Genomic DNA, 22,721 nt, shown 5'->3' with positions numbered 1-22,721 from the left:
AAAAGGGGATCTCACGATCTCCCGCTAGAGAGGATCACTCCTCGACACACCCGTCATACACACATTTTGTCTTGGAGTCCGTGCTGCAGCTGGCTACAGATCTGTAGCCCGCTTCTCTTCTTATCTTTTATCTCATTAAAATATGTTTATAGCTGGCTAATAGTCGTAGCCGCTCTAATGTTGTCTGGTATTTTATAAAAAGAAACTCGTCAATCTAGTGGACGAGTCAATCTAGCAATGAAACCAAATAGGACCATGGGTTCGGATATAGTCTGAAACCATCTGATCTGCAAACATCTAGTCCACTATAATAGTTCAGTTAATAATTTATTCCAAACTACTCGTAAATAACACGTAGATACTCTCCATTGGTTTTGCTTTCTATGACCAAGAATGTTAATAGGCATAGGGCAGCTAAGGTTGAAGCCCTATGTTAACCCCATAACTCTCATTATATATTTAAAAAAAATGTTATGTAATTATGAAAAAAATTAAACCCTTATTAATTTAGCTCATTGTTCTGTGGCTAGGGGTGGAAAAAAAGCTCGAGCTTGGCTCGAGCCTGGTTGGCTTGGCTCGGCTCGTAAGCCAAACGAGCCAAGTCCAAGCCTCCTTTTCAGCTCGTTGCTTAAATGAGCCGAGCCGAGCTGGCTCACGAGCTAGGCCATCATATGTTTATATCCATTATTTTACTTTTTATGGAGTTATTATTTGTCAACTTAAAATTTATCATTAAGATTTTGAAGAATTGAATATATAAACTTAAATTTTATATGTTGATGATTTGTTCTTATTTTTTTTTAATAATTACAAAATATATTTGAAGAGGTGTTTCAATAGGAAGGCATGCAAGTCGGCTCGAGTTTAGTTCGAGCCAGGAAACGAGTCGAGCCGAGCTTAAGTTTTAGCTTGTTTTCTTAACTGAGCTAAGATAAGCCAAATCTAATTTATTACGACCCACTGCGAGCCGGCTCGGCTCGTTTCCACCCCTAATACTCATGTGGCTTCGCCGCTGCCTGAGAGGCGGAGACACGGATGACACGATCTCACGAGGCAAACCAAACACCATTTCAAAATCTTTTGCGCCAATTTTGTTTTTTTCAAAACTGTCCAGTCCACCGGCCTCTGCCTTCCCTTGCCCGCGTGCCCAGCGGCAAGGGTATCCCTTACACTTGTCTCTCCCACCACTCGACACAGCACGAGGCGCTGCATTGCCTACACTTGTCACCCGCTCACGCTCGCACGATTCTCCACCACCTCCACGCGCCGCCCTCCCATCCAATATCCATCGCCCTCCTCACTCCCCTCCTCCTCCTCTCTCGGTTGCGATGGCGATGGTGACGGCGCGGCAGTTCTTGGCGTCGGCGGCGGAGCTGGGGAGCGGGCGGCGGCGCTGCGGCGGCGGCGGCGCGTGCGACATGCGGGAGGACGGCGGGGTGGAGGCGCTGATGCAGTGCCAGCGCGTGAGCGACCTGCTCATCGCGGCGTCCTTCCTCTCCATCCCGCTCGAGCTCTTCTACTTCGCCACCTGCGCCGACCTGTCCGAGGTCAAGTGCGCCGTGCTCCACTTCTGCGCCTTCATCGTCCTCTGCGGCGCCACCCACCTCCTCGCCGCGTTCACGCACGCCCACCCGCACTCCGCCCCGCTGCTCAGGGCGCTCACCGCCGCCAAGGTGCTCGCCGCCGTCGCGTCGTCGGCGGCAGCGGTCTCGCTCCTCACCTTCATCCCCAAGCTGCTCCGCATCAAGGTCAGGGAGTCGCTGCTCCGCGACAAGGCCAGCCGCCTCCACCGCGACCTCGGCCTCGTCCGCCGCCGCGAGGAGGCCACCTCCCGCGCCGTGCGGGAGCTCACGGGCCGGATCCGCGCCTCCCCGCCCGACGCGCACGCCATCCTCCGCACCACTGCGCTCCAGCTCGCCGACGCCCTCGGCCTCCACGCCTGCGCCGTCTGGATGCCCGCCGCCGGCCGGCCCCACGACCTCGTCCTGGTGCATCACCTCACCTCCCGGCCCGACGACGCGGCCGACTTGCTGCTGGAGGTTGGTGACGCGTGCACCGTCGCCGCCGATGACCCCGACGTGGTCGACGTAATGGCGAGCAAGGTCGCCAAGGTGCTCGGGCCGGACTCGGCGCTCGCCATGGCGAGCAGCGTCGGCGCGGCGCCGGCGGGGGCGGTGGCCGCCATTCGGATCCCCATCCTCAGGGTGTCCATCTACGACGGAGGAGGGACGCCGGAGGTGACCGAGGCGAGCTACGCCATCCTGGTGCTGCTTCTTCCCCCCCACGACGCCGCCGGCGGGTGGAGCAGCCACGACCTGGAGATCGTCCAGGTCGTCGCCGACCAGGCCGCCGTCGCGCTCTCCCACGCCGCGGTGCTGGAGGAGTCGCGGTCGATGCGGGACAGGTTCGCCGAGCAGCACAGAGCGCTGATGCAGGCCAAGCACCGGGCCGCCATGGCGACCAGGGCGTTCAGCTCCATCCAGAGCGCCATGTGCCACGCCATGCGAAGGCCCGTGCACTCCGTAGTCGGGCTGGTCTCAATGCTGCAACATCCGGAGGCAGACACAATGCGGCCGGAGCAGAGGCTCGCCGTCGACGCCATTGCCCGAACAAGCAACCTCTTGTCGGCGCTCATGGACGAGGTGACCGTGAACCGGCAGCATTTGTCCGTGCAGAGGAAACCCTTCAGCCTGCACGCGCTGATCAAGGAGGCCATCAGCGTCGCCGGCTGCCTGTCTCATTGCGGGGGAGCTGGGTTCCTGCACCAGCCGGAATGCGCGCTGCCCGAATGGGTCGTCGGCGACGAGAGGAGGGTCTTCCACCTGCTGCTTGACATGGTGGGCACCCTGCTGAACCGATGCAACACCGGGTCCGGGGCGTGCCGCCTCTCGTTCTCGGTCAGGATCTGCAATGTGGGTGAAGAGAGGTATAGCCTTGACTGGATCCCGATGCGACCGACCTTCTCCGGTTGCAACGTTTGCGTCAAGTTCAAGGTCGGGATCGGGAGATCTAGGAGTTGTGCTATTGAGAGGAGTTTGCCGTGCGAATTGCCTCGTCGTTCTGCGGCCACTACCAGCTCTCAGATGGGGCATATCTTCAGCGGCTACTTCAACAAGATTGTGCAGGTATATGGGATCACTCACAATACACTCTCATACAAGTACTGGAAGCAGATCTCCAAATCTATTTTGCTGCCTTACTGTACTCAATTATGCTCTGTTTTAAATACTTCATCCGTTTCATATTATAAGTCGTTTGACTTTTTTCATAATCAATTTTCTTCAAGTTTAACTAAGTTTATAAAAAAATATAGTAGCATCTTCAACCCAAAATAAGCATATTATCAATATATATTCAATGTTATATTTAATGAAACTAATTTAATATTTTAGATATTGCTAAATTTTAGTATAAACTTAATCAAACTTTGTAGAAAAAGATCAAGCAACTTATAATATGAAACGGATGAAGTAATAGAAATGGTTGACATCTCTCTGGCCTCTGTTGATAAGCACATAGCAAGTACCTACATATCCCATTGTTTAACACAGCCATTGTTTAACACACACTGACTCACCGACAGAAAGCGTTCTGGAAATGCTAGAATTATCATCACTTATCAGTAGTTTGTTGATAAAACTTCTCAGTTTAATTATAGGTTCTTTAACACCTGTAAGAGTTGTGTAATCCGAGGAAACAAATGAATTTACTTTATGTATTACTTGATCAGATGATGAATGGTAACATGTGGTCGGCGTCGGACTCCGAGGGCGTCGGAGAGAGCGTCACCCTGATCCTGCAGTTCAAGCTGCAGCAGGGACATGTCGAAGCATCCCCGCCGTACATCCCTCACTTGAACGGCCTGAGGGTGCTCCTCGCCGACGACGACGCCATGAACCGGGGGGTGACCAAGAAGATCCTGGAGAGGCTTGGGTGCCAGGTCATGTCGGCGCCGTCGGGCGCCCACTGCCTGAGCCTCCTGGCGAGCGCCGAGGCCTCCTTCCAGCTCGTCGTCCTCGACCTCGACGATCGCGCCGTGCCCTCGGCGGCCATGGACCGGTTTGAGGTGGCCCTCAGGATCAGGGAGCTCAGGAACAGCTGCTGGCTGCTGATCGTCATTGCCGTCGCGGCTGGCGTCGTCGCCACCGATGATGGCGGCGCCGTGCAGGAGCTGTGCCAGCGTGCCGGGATCAACGGGCTGGTCCAGAAACCGGTCACGCTGCCGGCACTGGGAGCTCAGCTCTGCCGAGTGCTCCAGGACAACTGATGATGCTGCCTGCAATGGAGTGTGTACCGAAAAGAGCAAGGACTGAAATTGGTAGATGCATCATGCAATCTACTACCAGGTAGTAGAAGAAAACTGGAATGTACAGTACCGTATTGCTGTCTCTTTATCATGGTGTTGCATCTGCCGGCCTTTTGCTTCGTTCATTTACCGAATTTGCTGGATGATTATCGAATTTGTCTGAACAACATCATGTAATTCCGGCCAAGCTGGTGTCTGAAGCCGTGCTAGCAGTCTTTTAGTTAGCACGGCTCTAGACACCAGTTCATCTCGTGTACTCGATAATCATCTCGTGTACTCATATTATCTTATTTGATAATGCGTTCTATAGTGGTTAATATGAAATTGTAATTCTATATGATACTTGGATGCTTATATACCAAACATAAGATAATATGCTTATATACCAAACATAAGATAATATGTTTCAATGTACATGGAATTTTATAGCAAACTAGTGGGTTGTAAATGCATATGATAAAGGCTATGAGGAGGACTTAGCGAATCCAGATTAGGAGGTGTCGTCCATGGCGGTGGCGTGCGGATCCAGAAGAGGGGAGAGGCCGTCCACAGCGGCGGAGGTGGATGAGGTCATGAAGGGGAACCCTTCATGCAGCAACATGATCGAACCACGTCTTCAACTGCTACGAGTTTCATGAATTTGTGCTATAAATTTTAATATTTTGTTCTATTAATTTGTGTTGTGAATTTTTATTCGCTTTTTATTCGGTTATGCATTTGAGGACCTATAGAAATTAGTTTCAGCACTACTGTGAATTTTTGTGTAGATAGTCCCATAACGCTAACATAGCCGCTAGGCGGCCGTCCGCCATCTGCAAAAGGTGTTTTTTCACATGCCTTAAATCACAGGCAGTGTGGCAAGTCATTTTCCGGCCACATGCTAAAACTGTTTTTTTTCCCAAAAACAGTACCAAGACTAAGGCCATGCAAATATACATATTGGTGACTAGTTATAATTAAATTTAGGTCATCGGTTATTCCCTGTGTCGAGTCCGATCACCAAATTTAGTACAAGCTAAAAATCGAGCCCGTGACTAGTTATAATTTAATCCGGCTCTAAATTTCAGCCCCGCCGTTGATATTTATAGGCAAACAGTCTCCCATAAAAAGGGCTCTCCCAGCAAGCCATCATCAACCTCCAAAACACATAAGAGAAATTCAATAATTACACACAAAAAAAATAAGGCATAAGAAGGCAGCTGCAGCTGCTAGCTGCTGTTGTTGTTGGTAGTAGTTTTTTGGGCACCAATTTTCCATGGAGACGAAGGTGAGGATGAGCTGCAGGTTGGGCACTATGGTGGCCCTGGTGCTGGTGGGCGTCGTGCTGGCGGCGATCCTGCAGGAGGCCACCGTCGACGCGGCATCGTCCAGCAGCGACTCGCCGGCGGCGAAATCGGGCACCGGCTACCTCGACTACGGCAACCTCAAGGCGAAGCTGCCTCCACCGGGCGTCGCCGTTACCAAGAGGCCATGCATAGCAAAAGAGAAATGCCGCGGCTGATCGATCGATCGATCGATCATCACCGACGTACCCAGACGGATGAAACGGATCGACGTACGTACTGCTTATGGTGTCAGCGTGTTCTTGTTTTTTTTTTCTTTTCTTTTCTTTCTTTCCGATGGAATTGAAACGTGTGTGTTCTTGTTTTTCTTCTTCTCATGGCATCGCCTTGGCTTTCTATATATAATGAGGTTTTTAATGTCACTAATTAATTAACCACCTGGGATATATAGGCCACATTGGTGAAAATCCAACTGTTTGTAGCGAGTATAGTGCGTAGAGTCGTGCTCCAGCATTATTAATACATCATCACACCGATGATTAATTCTTCTCGTTGTTGTTGTTATTTGGATAAATTATGTGTTTTATCGTTGGTGATGGAATCTATGTAGAGCATCAACAAAATATATAATCCATATAGATGGGGTCCACACATATTAGCTTTAACTATTGCATTATTCATTGTATATCATGCCATTGTAGCATTAGAAGGAGAGAGAGATGGGAGTAGAGATCGATGTATTACTTAATTTATTCTATACAGATAGTTCATATGCATATGGATAGCTCATACTAAGGACATTTATAAAAGCCACTTCCGTAATATATATAAGTAGATCATACAAGGCTTAATACCGATCCTATTTTTATATTGTGAATATCCTAAGTTGTTTTGTTGATAAATGCAAATTCTATGAGATGCCATTTATGGGAGTGTTTCTCTTCCGATTTTGCTAGGTTGTCCCAGTGCCATCCGTTAACCTCTCACTTTTTTTTTTCTCACAATGCCGAAACAAAGAATTCTATATAACTCCACTAGAGTGTAGCAGAAAAAATGGAACAAACGCTCCTAGGAAACCGCCGGAACAAAAGCTTTACGAAGATAAAGCACCAAAAGACGGCAATTGCAAAGTATATATATATATTCTTTTACGTAATTGCAAAGTATATACTGGTCGGCAGCAGCATTGTGCCTTTGGTTCTCCATATGATTTATTTATAGATTTGATCTTTTTTTCGTATAATTCCTCCAAATCCAGAGGAAATCACTAGTGCCGATTTTGATGATTTGCTTGTTGATATTAATTATTTGGAGGCTCCTATTTCGCCCCGACATGATAGTTCATTTGGGTCTGCTACAACTTCCACCGTGCGTGCTTATAGTTTGAATGCACCAGACCAGTCATTGGTGGTTCGACGAGTTCTTTCTACTCAATTAGTTGCAGCTGAGCAAGGGCAACGCCATAATTTGTTTCAATCACGATGCAAAGTGAAACGGCAGGTGTGCAAATTTATAATTGATGGTGAGAGCTGCAACAATATTATATTGTTAGTGCCTTGCTTGTTGAGAAGCTTGGCCTGCAAACACGTCGCCATCCACACCCGTACCATATGCAATGGTTGAATAATTCAGGGACTGTGAAGGTTTCATCTATGGTCCGCTTGTCATTCTCAATTGGTGACTATCATGATAAGGTTGATTGTGATATTGTTCCTATGCAAGCTTGCCACTTACTTTTGGGTAGCCCATGGCAATTTGATGTGGATTCTGTGCACTTCGGCCAGTCGAACAAACACACATTTATTCACAAAGAGAATAAGGTGGTTCTTGTTCCATTATCTCCTGAAGACATAAGCTCTTCTGATGTTGCTCGCATGAAAAGAGATGAGAGTGAGAAAAGAAAATTATGAGAGAGCCACACAAATAGTAAGGGAGAGACTCCTAAACCATCCAGCCACATAAAGCCTCCTGAAAATACAAAACTGCCACGACAACATTTTTTATTTGTGAGAAAGAGTGATTTGAGAGAAGTGAGGAACACCATAGCCTCGTTCTTTGTGCTCTTGCACAAGGAGGTCCTATTTTCAGCTAACAATTTACCATTGTCGCTGCCTAGTGTTGTTCTTGATTTATTACAGGATTTTGAGGATGTTTTTCCCAATGAGGTTCCAGCTAGACTTCCTCCCATACGCGGAATTGAACACCAAATTTATTTGGTACGTGGTGCTTCTCTTCCCAATCGTCCAACCTACCGCACCAATCCTGAAGAAACAAAAGAAATTCAGCGACAGATAAAAGAGCTTTTGGACTAAGGGTATGTTCGTGAATCTCTCTCAACTTGTGATGTTCCTGTACTTTTGGTCCCTAAGAAAGATGGGTCTTGGCGCATGTGCGTTGATTATCGTGCTATCAATGCTATAACTGTTAGATATCGCCATTCAATTCCTAGGCTTGATGACATGTTAGATGAATTGAGTGGTTCAACTATAGTTGGCCATAAGGCCCGAGGCCCGAAGGCCCGGCCCACGGCACGCCTTTTTGGCCCGGCCCAAGCACGGCACGGCCCGACTTGGGTCGGGCCCATGCCGGCCCGGCCCGACTGTCGGGCCGTGCCTGGGCCTCCCCACCAGCACGCTGGGCTGGCCCGGCACGGTCGGGCCGGCCCGGCACGATGGGCTGGCAGGCCAGACCCGGTACACAAAGTATAGGGAATAAAAATAGACATATAAATGTCAATGTCTAAAGAATAGGGACCTTAAATAGACTTATTTTAGCTATTTATATACCACAGCACAAAGAAGAGGGAGGTAAAATAGACTTTTTTTAGCTATACAATGTCACAGCCCAATAGGAGGGAGAAAATTTAGACTTATTCTGAGGAAAAGCACGATGGCCCATCGTGCCTTCGGGCCGGCCTGGGCTGTGAGTGCGGCACGTGGGCTGGCACTGCACGGCCCGGTGCGTCGGTCGGGCCGTGCCGGGCGGCCCACATGGCCATCTATAGGTTCAACCATTTTCACCAAGATTGATTTACATAGCGGTTATCACCAAATTCGCATGAAAATTGGTGATGAATGAAAGACAGCATTTAAGACTAAATTTGATTTATATGAATGGCTTGTGATGCCCTTTGGTTTGACGAATGCTCCTTCCACTTTTATGCGTTTAATGAATCATGTTTTACGAGCTTTCATTGGAAAATTTGTGGTTGTATATTTTGATGATATCCTGATCTATAGTAAATCAATTGATGAACATCTTGATCATATCTGTGAAGTCCTTGCTGTTTTGAGAGCAGAGAAATTGTATGGAATTATTGCTAAGTGCACCTTTTGCACAGACCGTGTTGTTTTTCTTGGTTTTGTGGTGACTGCAGCTGGCATCAAGGTTGATGAAGAAAAGATTAAAGCGATAAAGGATTGGCCTACACCTGAAAATGTGAGGCAAGTTCGAAGTTTCCATGGACTTGCAGGTTTCTACTGACGATTTGTTAAAGATTTCAGCACCATCGCTACACCCCTTAACAATTTGACAAAGGAGGATGTTCCATTCAAGTGGGGAGCTGAACAGGACCATGCCTTTGAAGAGATAAAACAAAAGCTTTGTGAAGCACTGCTGCTACAACTACCAAACTTTGGTAAGACCTTTGAGATCGAATGCGATGCAAGTGGTATTGGCATTGGAGGTGTGCTACTTCAAGAAGGTAAACATGTTGCCTACTTTTCTGAAAAGTTAAATGGTCCACATCTAAACTACTCTGTCTATGACAAAGAGCTTTATGCCTTAGTTCGAGTTTTGGAAGTCTGGCAACATTATTTGTTACCTAAATAATTTGTAATCCATTCTAATCACAAATTTTTATGCCTTAGTTCGAGTTTTGGAAGTCTGGCAACATTATTTATTACCTAAAGAATTTGTAATCCATTCTGATCATGAATTTGTGAAATATCTGCAAAGCCAAGGCAAACTGAGCCGTCGACATGCGAAATGGATTGAGTTCATTGAAACATTTTCCTATGTTGTCAAACATAAGTGTGGCACAGATAACATTGTTGCAGATGCTTCGTCTAGACAATGTGCTTTGGTTACACAATTAGATACAAAAGTGCTTGGTTTGGAATCAATTAAAAAACTTTATGCTAATGACCCTGATTTTAACGAACCTTTCTCTAATTGTATTGCTGGAAAAGGATGGGACAAATTCTATGTGCATGATGGATTCTTATTTTGGACTAACAAACTGTGCATTCCAGCTTGCTCGATACGAAATGTTCTTTTGCAGGAATCACATGCTGGGGGGTTGGCTGGTCATTTTGGTGTAAAAAAGACTTTGGACATGCTTTCTGATCATTTCTTTTGGCCACATATGCGACGTGATGTCCAGCGACACGTTGAGCGGTGCATAACCTGTTTGAAAAGTCCCGTCTTAATCCCCATGGTCTATATACTCCATTATCTATTCCAAATGTACCTTGGGAAGATATATCTATGGATTTTATTCTGAGGTAACCTCGGTCTCAGAGGGGGAGGGATTCCATTTTTGTTGTTGTCGATCGCTTCTCAAAGATGGCACATTTTATTCCATGTCATAAGAGCGATGATGCATCACATGTTGCTGACTTGTTTTTCAGGGAGATAGTTCGTCTACATGGAGTGCCAAAGACTATCGTTTCAGATCATGATACCAAATTTCTTAGTTATTTTTGGAAGACATTAGGGGGTAAACTTGGCACTAAGTTGTTATTTTCCACCACTTGTCACCCACAAACTGATGGGCAAACTGAGGTTGTCAACCATACTCTATCCACAATGCTAAGGGCTGTGCTGAAAAAGAACTGAAAGATGTGGGAAGATTGCCTTCCACATGTTGAATTTGCTTATAACAGGGCAGTACATTCCACAACCAAATTTTGTCCCTTTGAAATTGTTTATGGTTTTAAACCACATACGCCCATGGACCTTTTGCCTTCACTATTACAGGAACAGGTGAATTTGGATGCTGCCAAGAGATATGAATTCATTAAGAAGCTACATGCCGACACAAGGAGGAATATTGAGAAGAAAACTGCACAATATGCAAGGCAAGCGAACAAGGGTAAGAAAACTGTTATTTTCCAAGCCGGCGACTTAGTGTGGTTGCATCTACGCAAGGATCGATTTCCCCAATAGCGCAAGAGTAAGTTATCCCCTCGGGGTGACGATCCATTCAAGGTTCTAGAGAAGATAAATGATAATGCTTACAAAATTGAGCTCCCTCAAGAATATACCAATGTGAGTGCAACATTCAATGTCAAAGATTTGTGTCCATTTGTTGGTGAGTCTGAGTCGAGGACGACTCCTTCTCAAGAGGGGGAGGCTGATGAGGACATCCCTAGTAGCCACTCTTCCCCACCTCCTAATAAAAGTGCATCTAATATAGTGGGTCCAATTACAAGGAGCAGAGCCAAACAATTGGGGAAGGAAATTCACTCTCAGGTGAATGCTAACCTTGTGTTAAATAATCAAATTACTTTAGATGAGCCTATGCTTTTGAGTGTTCGTAGGAATGATGGAGTGCACGAAGATGATGGTTTCTGCCCTCCAAATATATGGACTAAGGAGCCTGGACGTGCATAGCAAAGAGGAACCATTCAGCTGCTATACATAGTAAATAAAACCTTCAAGCTGCTATACATAGCAAAGAGGAACCATGGTCAAGCTCCAACGTTGAAGCAACGGCAACCCCTAGCGCCTTGCCCCCACCAACCATAGCAACAATACAGGAAGGAGGAAGGCGTCGATGAGAGGAAGGGAGAAGAGAAGATGAGACAACAACAGTTGACTTACTGGCCAGCCAAACGACGACAACGCGCTCTCCTTCTCCACGCCTTAACTCTACTCGATACCACAGGTATCAGACCTAATTGCTATGGGTATCGGTTAGCACCTGAGGTATCAGGCACGATATCCCGAGATACTAGACCCTGGTAGGCTTGTACCTGGGTATCAGGCATGATACTCGAGGTACCAAACCCTAGTACCTAGGTATCAGGCATGATATCTGGGGTACCAGACCTTGGTACTAATAATCCCCTGATACCAAGGGTATCAATTGCAACGTACCTGTATACAACAGTGATGAGTAATGAAGAAAACCAATGACCGCTCATCCATTTCATCAACTCCACGGTCACTATACATCGAGACCGGCTGCATCCATCTTCTTGTCGGTTCCCAGGACCTTTCCTTCTCACACATGAGACACGACAATCCCCAAACCTCACAGCCATAATTAGCTCCCTCTCATGCCCTCTCCAACCTCCACTCCGTCACATGCTCCGGATCCGGTATAGGAAGGAAGAAAAGAGGATAGGGATGTCGTCAGCGTTGGAGACAATAGTCTTGAGTCGAGGAGGGAGAGAGGAGGATGATCACTGGGATGGAAGAGTGGATGGAGGGAGGAGGAAGGCAAAGCGTTGTTGCTTGGTGGAGGAGAAAAATGAGTTGATGGGAGAAACGAATATGGAAGATAACGCTCACATCTTTTATATCCCGTGCTCTCATGCCCCCCGCCCCATTGGATTCCGTCTGTCCGTTTTTCTGATAATACTAATATGGAATAGGGCTTGTTTGGTTTAGAACCAATTTTTGCCATACCAAAATTTTGGTAGTGCCAAAACCTTCGGTAGTATTGAATTTGAACTATTGTATGTAAAATTTAGAGTAAATTGCACCTATAGTGTATCAATTTGGCAGGTGGGTACAATTTGGTGTAAGAACTTGAGAAATGAGCGTTTAGTATAACACCTTGGCATGTACGTGCAATTTAGTACAAGAATTTTATAAGTGATCGCATAAATGCAACAACTTGTTAGAAATACAACAACTTGGCATTTGCTACTATTGAAGTTATCAAAATTTTAGTAGGACGATAAGTTGGTATCAAACAATCAAGCCCATACTCCCTAAGAAAAAACAAATTCAAACCGAAATCCGGCGCTGCCGCCCCAAAACCCCCAATTCCCCATAGGCCCAAACCTCCATGTCCCAACCGGCGAGCGCCGCCGCGGCCGCCGCCGCCGGGGAGGAGGAGGAGGAGGACGCCGCCTGGGCAGACGCGCTGGACTTCGACGACTCCGGCTTCCTCCGCCGCGGCCCGGCCTCCTCTCCCTCCCGCCTCCGCCCCCCTCGCCCCGATGACCCCGCGCCGGCCGCCTCGCTCTCCCAGGGCGCGGCGCGCGGCCTCCGCTCCCCGCCCCACCTGGCTTCGTCCGGCCCCGCCGCCCGCGGCCATGCCACCGACCCCGACTTCTCGCTCGCCCCGTGGCTCCACGCGCTGGGTTCCCTCGGTGAGGGTGGAGTGGAGGCGGTGACCGGATCAGACATTCCGTGTTTGGTTTTGCGTTTTCGGTTGCTCATCGTGGCGTGGGTATGCAGGCGAGGCGCGCGCGTGGAAGCGGCAGGAGATCGCGGCCATCCGTGGCGACCGGGCATTGTATCGAGCACGTCTGGTGCGTGCGGAGTGTGGACATCTCCTGGCTCTACCTGTTTCGCTAGTTTTGTGCGTGTCTTTGCTGATGGCTTGATTAGTCTTGGGGCGTTTGGTTGTGATCAGGTGGTCGGCGTGGTGACGTCGTGCGCGCCGAACAGGCTCGGTGATCTCTTCCTTTCTCTCAAGGTGAGCGAACACAAAGCATCATGGCATGATTATGTGTGTACTGTGGAATGAGTTGGATTCCTTGGCCGTAGGGATGCAAGCGGAGCGGGCAAGCGGGGTTTTTAACCCGCTTATCCCACTTCTAGTTCATTTTTTCTTCTAAATTTTATACTGCCATATGAAAAATGAATTAGCAAGCGGGTTTTTATGCGGGTAGCGGGACTACCCACTTTGCATCCCTACTTGGCCGAGTTATCATGTTCGCGTCATGCGGGAATTAGCTCGTGTTAAAATTGGAAAAAGGGACTTTGGTCTTTGATTGATGTACTGGTTGGTTTTCTTCTGATTACTTATCACCTCTTATTGCATTATCTGCATCTCTTCATGTTTGCATCTTACATGTAGAGTGGGCTACATTAAGAGACATTCAGATAAGTAATTAAACCGAAAGCCATAAATATTACTTTACAATCTGAGTACGGAATATTTATTGAATGCTAACTGATTGGGAAATAATGGTGAGTTATTCTTGATAGGATCCAAGTGGTACGGTTGGTGCTTCAGTTCACCAGAAAGTATTTACAAAGGAGGATAACATGGTTGTATCTGTAGGGTCTTGCATTGTTCTGAAAAATGTAAGGTGTTGTGGTGAAAAAGGATTTCTTTTGTTGGCAAACTAACTTAGTATATGGAGTAATTGGTTCATTGTTAATTTCAGGTAGCTGTTTTCCGTCCATCTCACAAGGGTTGCTATCTTAATGTCACCAAAGAAAATCTAGAGATGGTACTATTTGCATTTCTTTATATTACTATCTAGTATAATAATTGCCATTATTACTATACGTGCACTGCACAGTAGAGTGAAAATAATATAAGATGCACTGATACATAATGTTACGGAAGTAGACAGCTATAATACAATGATACTAGAGCATCAGTAAAGGATGAAAAGAAGGCACTCTGTGAATCTTACTTGTGTAAAGAATCATCATTGTCTTCTGTTTTTCCTTCTCAGTTTTTTGAGTGAAAATGGTAGAGAGGTATCCTACAATTCCATGATCCTGTTGTTTGTTTTATTGCTTCTAAAACTTTCATGAAGTTAAAATACACCATTAGTTCAAGATAGCCACATTGTTCATCGATGAAAAAATCATACTTTATTTTACCATTTTAGATCTTCCAAACATTCTTGCACATGTAATTATATAAATCAAAACTTCTGGCTGGGAGGATGTTTGTCCTTCAGATTAACCATCATATTTAGGCCTTTCATGCTTCAGACCTTGTGTTAATCAAGAATAAGCCTTTGCATTATCAGCAGAGTTACTTGGATTCACTTGTATTTCAAGTCTCAGTTCTTTAGAAGCATGTAACCATTTCACAAAACTTTCACAATGGTACTTTTGAACTGCCATTACAATGTTCCTTAAATTAACATCATAATCATTTAAGGACATGGCGGTATGAATGTTTTTATATTTGCAGCTTGTGCCAAAGGACTTCTGCTTCCCATCTAAGCAAGTGTTTTCATCAAGTCCTTCTGAAAGTCAACATCCTGGTAACTTCCAGTTCATATCCCTTTCTCTATATTAATCTCTTAAGAACAATAATATGTTACATGTATTCCATAACAGTAAAGTGTCAAGAAACACGGGATTCTTCATGCCAAGGAGATAACCGCATCAGGAAAACTGGAGTTGAAACATACGGACAAACAACAGGTATCTGCCGCACGATCTTAAGTACCAGGGATGATAGGATTGCTGATGTACTTTCTGATAATAATTATGCAGGAAATGCTGTTCGAGATAGTACGTTAAGAATGGACAATGGCAGTACTCAAGGTGTAGGAAATCACCTAGATACAAGGATGAAGGAAAAAGATATAAATCCTTCAAACAAGAATACACCAAGCTACAGTGCCGATCAGCAATTCCAAAAAACTAGTTCCAGTTCAGGTAAGCACCAAGGGATTGAACTACAAACATTGATGCAGCGCCTCAGCAGCAGGCATATATCAAACCACAATGGTGAAGAGCATCACCAGCAAACTTTGAATGATCCTGAAAACCCAAACACAAGATGTTCCCAGTCTACTCTAGGTGGATGCTCGGTCATGTCTAGAACGGGAAATTCTATTGCAGCTAGTTCTGATGAAAAGCTGAGTCGACCTCTTGAAGGTGAACGGGTGCACCCTAATAGCAAAAAGCAAAGGGGTGATGCGGTATTGCCAGATAATGTTATGTCAAGTACGAATATTGAGACCTATGGGTTAGCCAATAATCTAAACATTGGTCTGGATGATGTCGCACATCTTGTTGAGCACGCTTCAATCAAAAAACCCAATGAGCATCAGCAAAAGGACTTCATTACTGGAACTTTGGGCATTGTCCTGCCAACTCAAGAAAATAGCTCTGTAAGTAACAGTGATGCAACTACTCTCAGTGCATCGTTGCATTCACAGCCAAATAAGATGGCTTCTGTAACTGAATGGACAGATGATCAGCTATCTGAACTGTTTGCTGACTATTAGGATAGGAGTGAATGTCTGATCAAGGAGCTACCAGATTTGGTACTTAATTTGAACTGGCTATCTTAATGGTTGATGCTTTTGGTAGACTTTAGCGATTTACTCAGGCTATCACGTCACACTCTGGTTTCAGATAAGTGCAGCTTCCCAGATCATTACAACATCATTATATTAAATTGTAATTGATGTTTTCAGTGGATGAGACCTTCTCTCATCACGCAAAGGAGCCTTTGCAGACAACGGAATTGTTTGTTTCAATCTTGTGCAAACCTGCAATCCCTGGTTAATATGATAGGATTGAAGGATCTTGTCAGCTTGTTTCACTAGAAACTTGAATGCTACTTCCTCTATTCCAAATTGATCTACATATTTCATGGTATACTAAGACCAAGAAAAACTAATAAATCTCTCATACTATATTTACTCTAGCAACAAACTCGATGCATGCATCATTCTCACTATTTCCTAGCCAATAACAAATTAAGATATTACATGTGGGTTATAAATACTTGTATGCATGGATGCATGCATCAATGTCTATTTACTCCAATGTACAAATAACGAATAGACTTAATAAATGAACACAAATATGTAGATCATTTAGGAATAACTTCAAAAAAACTATATGTAGATCAATTTGGAATGGAGGGAGTACTTCTCTTCAGAAAATGTAGCCTTTTGGTCTTTTAGAAAAGAAAAAGGTTAGCCTTTTGTATTTATCGAAGGTCAGAAAAGTTACTGCTAGACAATGGCAACTTCAATCTAATGGTTAATGGAGGAAAATGCAAAGAATTACAATAGTCCTTAATTATGAGTTTTGTTTTTTGCTCTATTTGAGTTATACATCACAAGTAAAAAAGTATAATTGATGTAGGTGAGTGGGACCACTTTTAACTGTCATTTAGCACTCTCTCATGCAACTTATCTCTGGCTTTTTGAGAGCTCAAGGCCCTATTTCAAATGTCGAGACTTCAAATATTCACCAAATGTAAGACCACTTTCTCATAGTATTTGGCAACCAGCCGAATAATATATGTTCTTCAGCTAGTTGGAACATATTTTATCTTTTTAATCTCAACGCCGATGAAACGTGCATGAACGTAGCAATAGGGATGGCAATGAACACTAAAGAAATCGATCAAGGTTAGTAGAAGCTAGTCCGGTTCATGCAATGTTCTGCACTCTCGGAACGATGCACAAATCACTACAGAGCCCTGGTAATCAATTTAACCGTTCAACGTTGCAAATAGTTTACACTTAGTTTTTTGTTCATACTGAGTGTGTTTGATGATCATCACATATCAGTTGACCTATATGTTACATAAAGATGGCAATAGATCTCATTCTATCAGTAGCGAGCACACAGTATCAATTCAAGCATATACAGAAATAGCTGTTCTGCGCCTACACCGCAGGATGACAATTTGATGTGCCAGTCTTTGCCTAGCATGAACATGCAAAAGCTTGGTTAGAACATTAATTACATCTCTGATAGCAGTTTTCTTTTGAATTACCCCTTCCTACTACTGGAATCTGTCTCCTTCCCAGCAGCAGTGTTCACTTGTCTGTTCAGATAGGCTTCATATATCTCCACAACAAGCCTTGGGTCCTTCTCAACAAGCTCCTTGTATTCCTCCCGATCTGCCAGCGTTGACATGTTGTCCATGATCGCTGCCAGGGATGTCTCGAGCAGCTGCTTCGCGCTGTGGCGATGCGCAAACGCATAATGCGTGATGGCATTGTCGTTGCTCACTTTGGATGTTAAGAATTTCTCACAGTAGGCCTTCAGGTTCTTCACTTCGTACTTCTCAGCCAACACCAGGAGATCAGATGCCATCTGCTCGTCAAGGAGAGCTTCTGCTGTGTACATGTAATGGACGAAAGCACGAAGGACGTCGTAGGACACATCGTATATTTTGATGATGCCACTCCGGCTCTCTTCCATCTCGTTCTCAAGCATAGCTCTGAAAACAGGAGATCTGCTGGCCTGTTTTCAAAGAGAAGAAACTCAGTTTAATGGATAATAAAATAAATTCTACAGCAGAAACTAGTCCGTGTGCATCAGTAAGATGCAACTAATTCACAAATGCGAAATATCTCAAGCAAATCAACTACAGAACATACTAATAGCTAGCTAAGAAATTAGAAGAACGATGATATAATTGAAAGTCTGTGAACAAGGAATAAAGCTATTTGTATCTTTGCCAAAATACAACAGATATGATGCATTACATATGAGCCAAAAGTTAAATACTGAATCAGTACAGTTGACAGATCAAGGAATCTGAATGGAATTGCGTCGAGTTCAAAAATACATATTTTCCAAAGCCTCTATGAATATACTCTAAAGCCACTCACTGAGAGCAAAATCCAAAATTTGTATAGTCATGGTAATATTCCTTGTTGTCCAACCAGCAGTAGCTACTGTGGGGTGCCTATTCAAGAAGCGGGAGATTCATGTTTGCCTGTGAGGCAGGTGATGTCCTGTAGTTCGAACTCCCATCAAAGATCTTTTTTTTTTTACCAGGAAAACTGCTAGGGCTTTGCCCAGCAGTGTAATTTTATAAAAAAAGGAAATATTTACAAGGTTACAAATATTACATGCGGATCATCATTGCCAAAGTTATCATAACAGCACTACAGGCGAATGATATATGGATCATCATTGCCAAAGTTATCTTTCCAGATCTAACAACATGGAAATTACTTTTGGAATATCAAAAGAGCAAAGACAAAGTGAAAAGGAAACATAAAAGCAGAAGAGTACCTAATTCCATTTGTGCATTAGATACATAAATTGGTATGCAAGTACTATAGACACTCTCAAAAATATATATTGTCGTATCTGTTATTTATTGATTTATATCATAAGAAAATAGGTTCTATGCAACTTCACTTGATCAAATGCATGCTCCTATACAATTAATGCGGACTTTTTTTTTAAAAAAAAAAGAGCAACAAAAATTGTCAAGGTATTGATGGGCGAATGCATTCCAAACTAGATAAATGAAGTCTTAATAACTTATAAAGACTCAAGTATGACTCTTTTACCATGTTAACATGATATCTTGCCATTGCTTGCTCATTGTACTACTCCAGCTGAGTTCTTTCCCCAACTTTCCCAACTCACCTCCCTCGTTTTCCGCGTGCATGCTTTTCAAACTGCTAAATGGTGCGTTTTTTGCAAAAAAAAATTATACGTAAGTTGCTTAAAAAAATCATATTAATCCATTTTTCAAAAAAAAAATAACAAATACTTATTTAATCATAAGAAAATGCGTCGCTCCGTTTTGTGTGCGCAGGAGGTGAGTTCCCAACCTCACCTCCCGAACACAGCCTAAAGTGTTTTGTGTGCACGGGAGGTGAGTTCCCAACCTCACCTCCCGAACACAGCCTAAAGTGACTGTATTTGAGATTTATGAGCATGCTACAGTTTGTAGCTTATTATTGTACCATAATAAGTTAACTTTCTTAGGAACAAAATCAGTCTTATACAAATTTTGTCACATCCAGTCAATAACCATTGGAATACACATGTACCGAGAAGCATATTTTCCTGTTTACCCTACAGCTTACATTTTTAGAAGCCACTTAAACTCTGTCCATCAACAGTGATAAGTGTAAGATCACAGTTGAAGTCCAGGCTCTGTTATGCTTCATGCCTTCAAAAACTACATGCCCTCAAAATAGTTTTAGTCAGTGTCATACTGTTTACAACATGCAATGTTATTGAGACACTAAAATAGTGAAATTCAACCTCCTTCATCACATTGGAGTATTGGATATCAGCTTTAAGCCTTTACTTGCTAGATAATGTCTTTTACTGCTAGTAAAACTTCATTGCAAAACATGCCTGAGTTCAACTCAAACACATTCAAAGCAAGTAGCACCAACACATTGGAAAAAGAAAAGGAACTCAAAACACTAAAAACATGCGAAGAAGAATCTGCACACTTATACAGTTCTGCAGCTTCTTCTCCTTTATTAGTTACTAGACTAGTTTAACATGTTGTTGCAGACTTGCAGTGGTACAGCAAAGTAACAATATTAAGCCAGACATTAACACATTACCCACTCTATATCTCAATTAAACATGTCCTAGTATATAATGCATACATATCTTTGTTCTTTGTGGAAAGAGAAATTTGTACGTCACAGATCAGGCTACATCGAAACAAAGGCAGTGCAAACAATGGTTATGGCTAGGGAAATTCTAGAATCCAAATCAATCTAGAGAAGAAGAAGACCAGAGGCATCAGAATGAAACGAAGTTCATCCTTACAGGGGTAGCTCTGGGTTACAAGATTTAAGCCAGCAAAAAATCAGCGACCTGCCGCTAAGTAGCCAGCAGGACCCCCAATTTATATATAATCAATCATGAACTAGTTGGCTACCGGAACATCAATCCTAGATCAATCTGGCAAATAGTAGTCCACAAACTTAATTGAGCACTAGCACATGAGAAGTCAAGAATGGCATGAACAAAGAAAGCTACGTGTTGGGACTAATCGATTGGAAAAAAGTGAAGCAAGAATGACTCACGAGGATGACGCGGTGGGCGGGGACGGCGGGGGTGTCGGGGCGGGCGGGCGCATCGGCGGGGATGGCGTGGAGGAGGAGGTCGGAGTGGGAGAGGGAGGAGGCGTCGAGGGAAGGGGAAGGGAGGCGGAGGAAGTGGAGGCGGGAGCGGAGGTCGTCGATCTCGCGCTTGAGCTCCTCCTCCGTCTCGCTCGCCTCCTCGTAGCACTCCTTGCACGTCCCGGCGTCCTCCTCCTCGTACTCCTCCTTGCACGACTGGCACCACATCGCCGCTCCTCCGGCACGGCGGCGCCGCCGCTGGGTGCGACGGCGAGGTGGCGGCGCGAATGGAAAGGGAAGCGGAGACGGTGGTGTCGAGGATGGATGGATGGATGGGCCCCCGGTTGGAGAATTTTATAAATGGGCCTTGTAGGCTGTGGCTCTGTAGGCCCTACTCACGGATGAGTTTCTGGTACTTTTCTCTGAACAAAATTCAACCTACCTTAAACGTGACTCATTCTAATATAATATAATAAATGGGAGACGTCTACGCGTCGGATTTTCGATGGAGATAGAAAAAATCAGACGCACGTATCAGCCTGACATCATCAGCATGCATGCATCCAAAACTACTTTGAACTATTTTTTATCTTAAATTATTTATCTAAATCAGATCTGATTGCACTATTAAATTTGTTGCAATTAAATCTTTAAACTATTTTTTATCTTAAATTATTTATCTAAATCATGATCCGATTACACCATTAAATTCGTTGCAATTAAATATTTAAAACAAGACCATATATGGATATATTTCGATGAAAAAATTAGTTTATTATTGAATTATTTTTAAATGTTGCACGTTGTTCCACCAATTATATCGGAATTGTTTCACTAAGTAGATCGAAAATGTTTCAGTCATTTAAATAGGGCGTTGTTTCACCTTATATAAATACAATGTTTCAGTAAATAGTGAAAGATTTAATCCATACATACTAAAATATTATAAGTGCACTAGGTGAAATATTTTTTGTGGAAAAAAATGAAACGAATTCCTTAATAGAGGGTTTCTATAATATGTGGCTGATTTGTTGCAAAGAATGTTTCAATTCACTGCAACTTTAGATTTATATATAGTGAAACATTGTGAGTGTACTAGGTGAAACATTTCTTGTGGAACAAAAAATGAAACGAATTCCCTTAATAGAGGGTTTCCAAAATATGTAGGTGATTTATTGGTAGAGACACGTGGCAGGTGGGCAGGGACATGTGGTGGGGCCCGGGGGAGGCATGTGCGCGTCGGGGGGGGGCAAACATTGTGAATGCACTAGGTGAAACATTTTTTTTGGAATAAAAAAATAAACGAATTCCCTTAATAGAGCATTTCCAAAATATGTGGGTGATTTGTTGCAACGGAGTATGTGGTGGAGACACGTGGCAGGTGAGCAGAGACATGTGGGGGGCCCGGGGGAAGGCACGTGCGCGTATTTTGCTCCACCCCCACCCCCTGCCGGTTACCGATTCCCAGCATTCTCGAATAAATTTCGGTAACCTTTTATTTATATTTACTATACTACTAAGATAAGTCACATTTGTCCTTGGTTAAGTTAAGTTTTTTATTAACAGAGAGAGTGCTAATATAATATGCGCTCTTTTTTCTTGTTAACACATGATTTATGAGAAAACCTTTTATATAGATGTTACAAACCGCTCAAGATTACTCACGCCTGATTCTGGGTTGGTTTTTGTTAACATATTTTTCAAACCACTAAACAGTATTTCGTATGAAAACTTTATAAAAGTTATTCTTCTAAAATATTATATAATCTAATTTTTTAATTTATAATAATTAAACTTAATTAATAATGTATAAGGCTTTCTCATTTTGTATGCACTTAATCCTCGTATCAGTCGTGTGAATATGCTTATTTGTTAAAGCTTTCAAGGATTATTCAGAAATTGTAGAGCTATAAGAGCATCTTCAAGAGTCTTGCTATCCCACAAGTCAAAATTTGGCAATTTTAGACTAAAATTGTACTCCAACAGGCTTGCTATTTGAATGGCCAAGCCATCCAAACTGCTTCCTCGCTGGCCAAACTTAGCCAGCCAAAGCCGGCTAGTTTGGCCAGCCAAAGCCGGCTAGCCATCCATGGGAGCCACGCCTGTTTCTCCATGCACACCCTTCATCCGAGGCATTGCTGAGCGCGTGCAGCAGCCATCGCCCGTGCCATGATCTGGACACCGGCTACTGTGGCGGCATCCATCGCCGCCCTCCACTGTCTCCACTACCTACGCCCTCGTCCGTCGTTGCCTCGTCCTAGGCCGAGCTAAGGAAGGAGGGAGCGGGAGGTGTCTTCGTCTTGGACTCCGTCGCCGGCCCTATAGCCGCCCCCATCGTTGGCCTTCATCGTCGCCCCCGTTGCTGCTCCGATCTACCACGTCGATGGG

General features: G+C 44.3%; 4 protein-coding genes across 7 annotated transcripts; 3 read left to right on the top strand and 1 right to left on the bottom strand.

Annotated features, from left to right (window-relative positions):
- Window positions 1–1,314: 1,314 nt before the first annotated feature.
- LOC4342865 (ethylene receptor 4-like) lies at window positions 1,315–4,630 on the top strand. Its single transcript, NM_001422077.1, has 2 exons — window positions 1,315–3,125; window positions 3,731–4,630. Exons 1-2 carry the CDS (start codon window positions 1,329–1,331, stop codon window positions 4,265–4,267), a joined length of 2,334 nt encoding a protein of 777 aa, NP_001409006.1. The 5' UTR covers window positions 1,315–1,328; the 3' UTR covers window positions 4,268–4,630.
- Window positions 4,631–5,436: 806 nt separating this feature from the next.
- On the top strand, window positions 5,437–6,208 carry LOC4342864 (uncharacterized). The gene has a single exon (NM_001422079.1). It carries the CDS (start codon window positions 5,562–5,564, stop codon window positions 5,805–5,807), a length of 246 nt encoding a protein of 81 aa, NP_001409008.1. The 5' UTR covers window positions 5,437–5,561; the 3' UTR covers window positions 5,808–6,208.
- Window positions 6,209–10,527: 4,319 nt separating this feature from the next.
- LOC9272173 (uncharacterized) lies at window positions 10,528–16,013 on the top strand. 4 transcript variants are annotated; one of them, XM_066312576.1, is made up of 8 exons: window positions 10,528–10,684; window positions 13,006–13,079; window positions 13,184–13,246; window positions 13,762–13,860; window positions 13,944–14,009; window positions 14,711–14,783; window positions 14,860–14,946; window positions 15,019–16,013. In XM_066312576.1, the coding sequence occupies exons 1-8, from the start codon at window positions 10,543–10,545 to the stop codon at window positions 15,756–15,758; spliced, it is 1,344 nt and encodes a 447-aa protein (XP_066168673.1). In that variant the 5' UTR covers window positions 10,528–10,542; the 3' UTR covers window positions 15,759–16,013. The 4 variants fall into 4 exon arrangements, with proteins under 4 accessions (XP_066168673.1, XP_015645397.1, XP_066168675.1 ...); XM_015789911.3 differs by lacking the exon at window positions 10,528–10,684 and adding an exon at window positions 12,567–12,917; XM_066312578.1 differs by lacking the exon at window positions 10,528–10,684 and adding an exon at window positions 12,567–12,917 and having other exon boundaries at window positions 13,159–13,246.
- Window positions 16,014–17,072: 1,059 nt separating this feature from the next.
- LOC4342863 (BTB/POZ domain-containing protein At4g08455) lies at window positions 17,073–20,659 on the bottom strand. Its single transcript, XM_015789576.3, has 2 exons — window positions 20,298–20,659; window positions 17,073–17,742 (listed from the first exon to the last, which is right to left on the bottom strand). Exons 1-2 carry the CDS (start codon window positions 20,559–20,561, stop codon window positions 17,266–17,268), a joined length of 741 nt encoding a protein of 246 aa, XP_015645062.1. The 5' UTR covers window positions 20,562–20,659; the 3' UTR covers window positions 17,073–17,265.
- Between the last annotated feature and the right edge of the window lie 2,062 nt (window positions 20,660–22,721).

Source organism: Oryza sativa, chromosome 7 (assembly GCF_034140825.1).
Source record: "Oryza sativa Japonica Group chromosome 7, ASM3414082v1".
NCBI classification, from domain to species: Eukaryota; Viridiplantae; Streptophyta; class Magnoliopsida; order Poales; family Poaceae; genus Oryza; species Oryza sativa.
The sequence above is the reverse complement of the archived record's forward strand: the minus strand, read 5'-3'. Positions and strand labels throughout refer to the sequence as shown.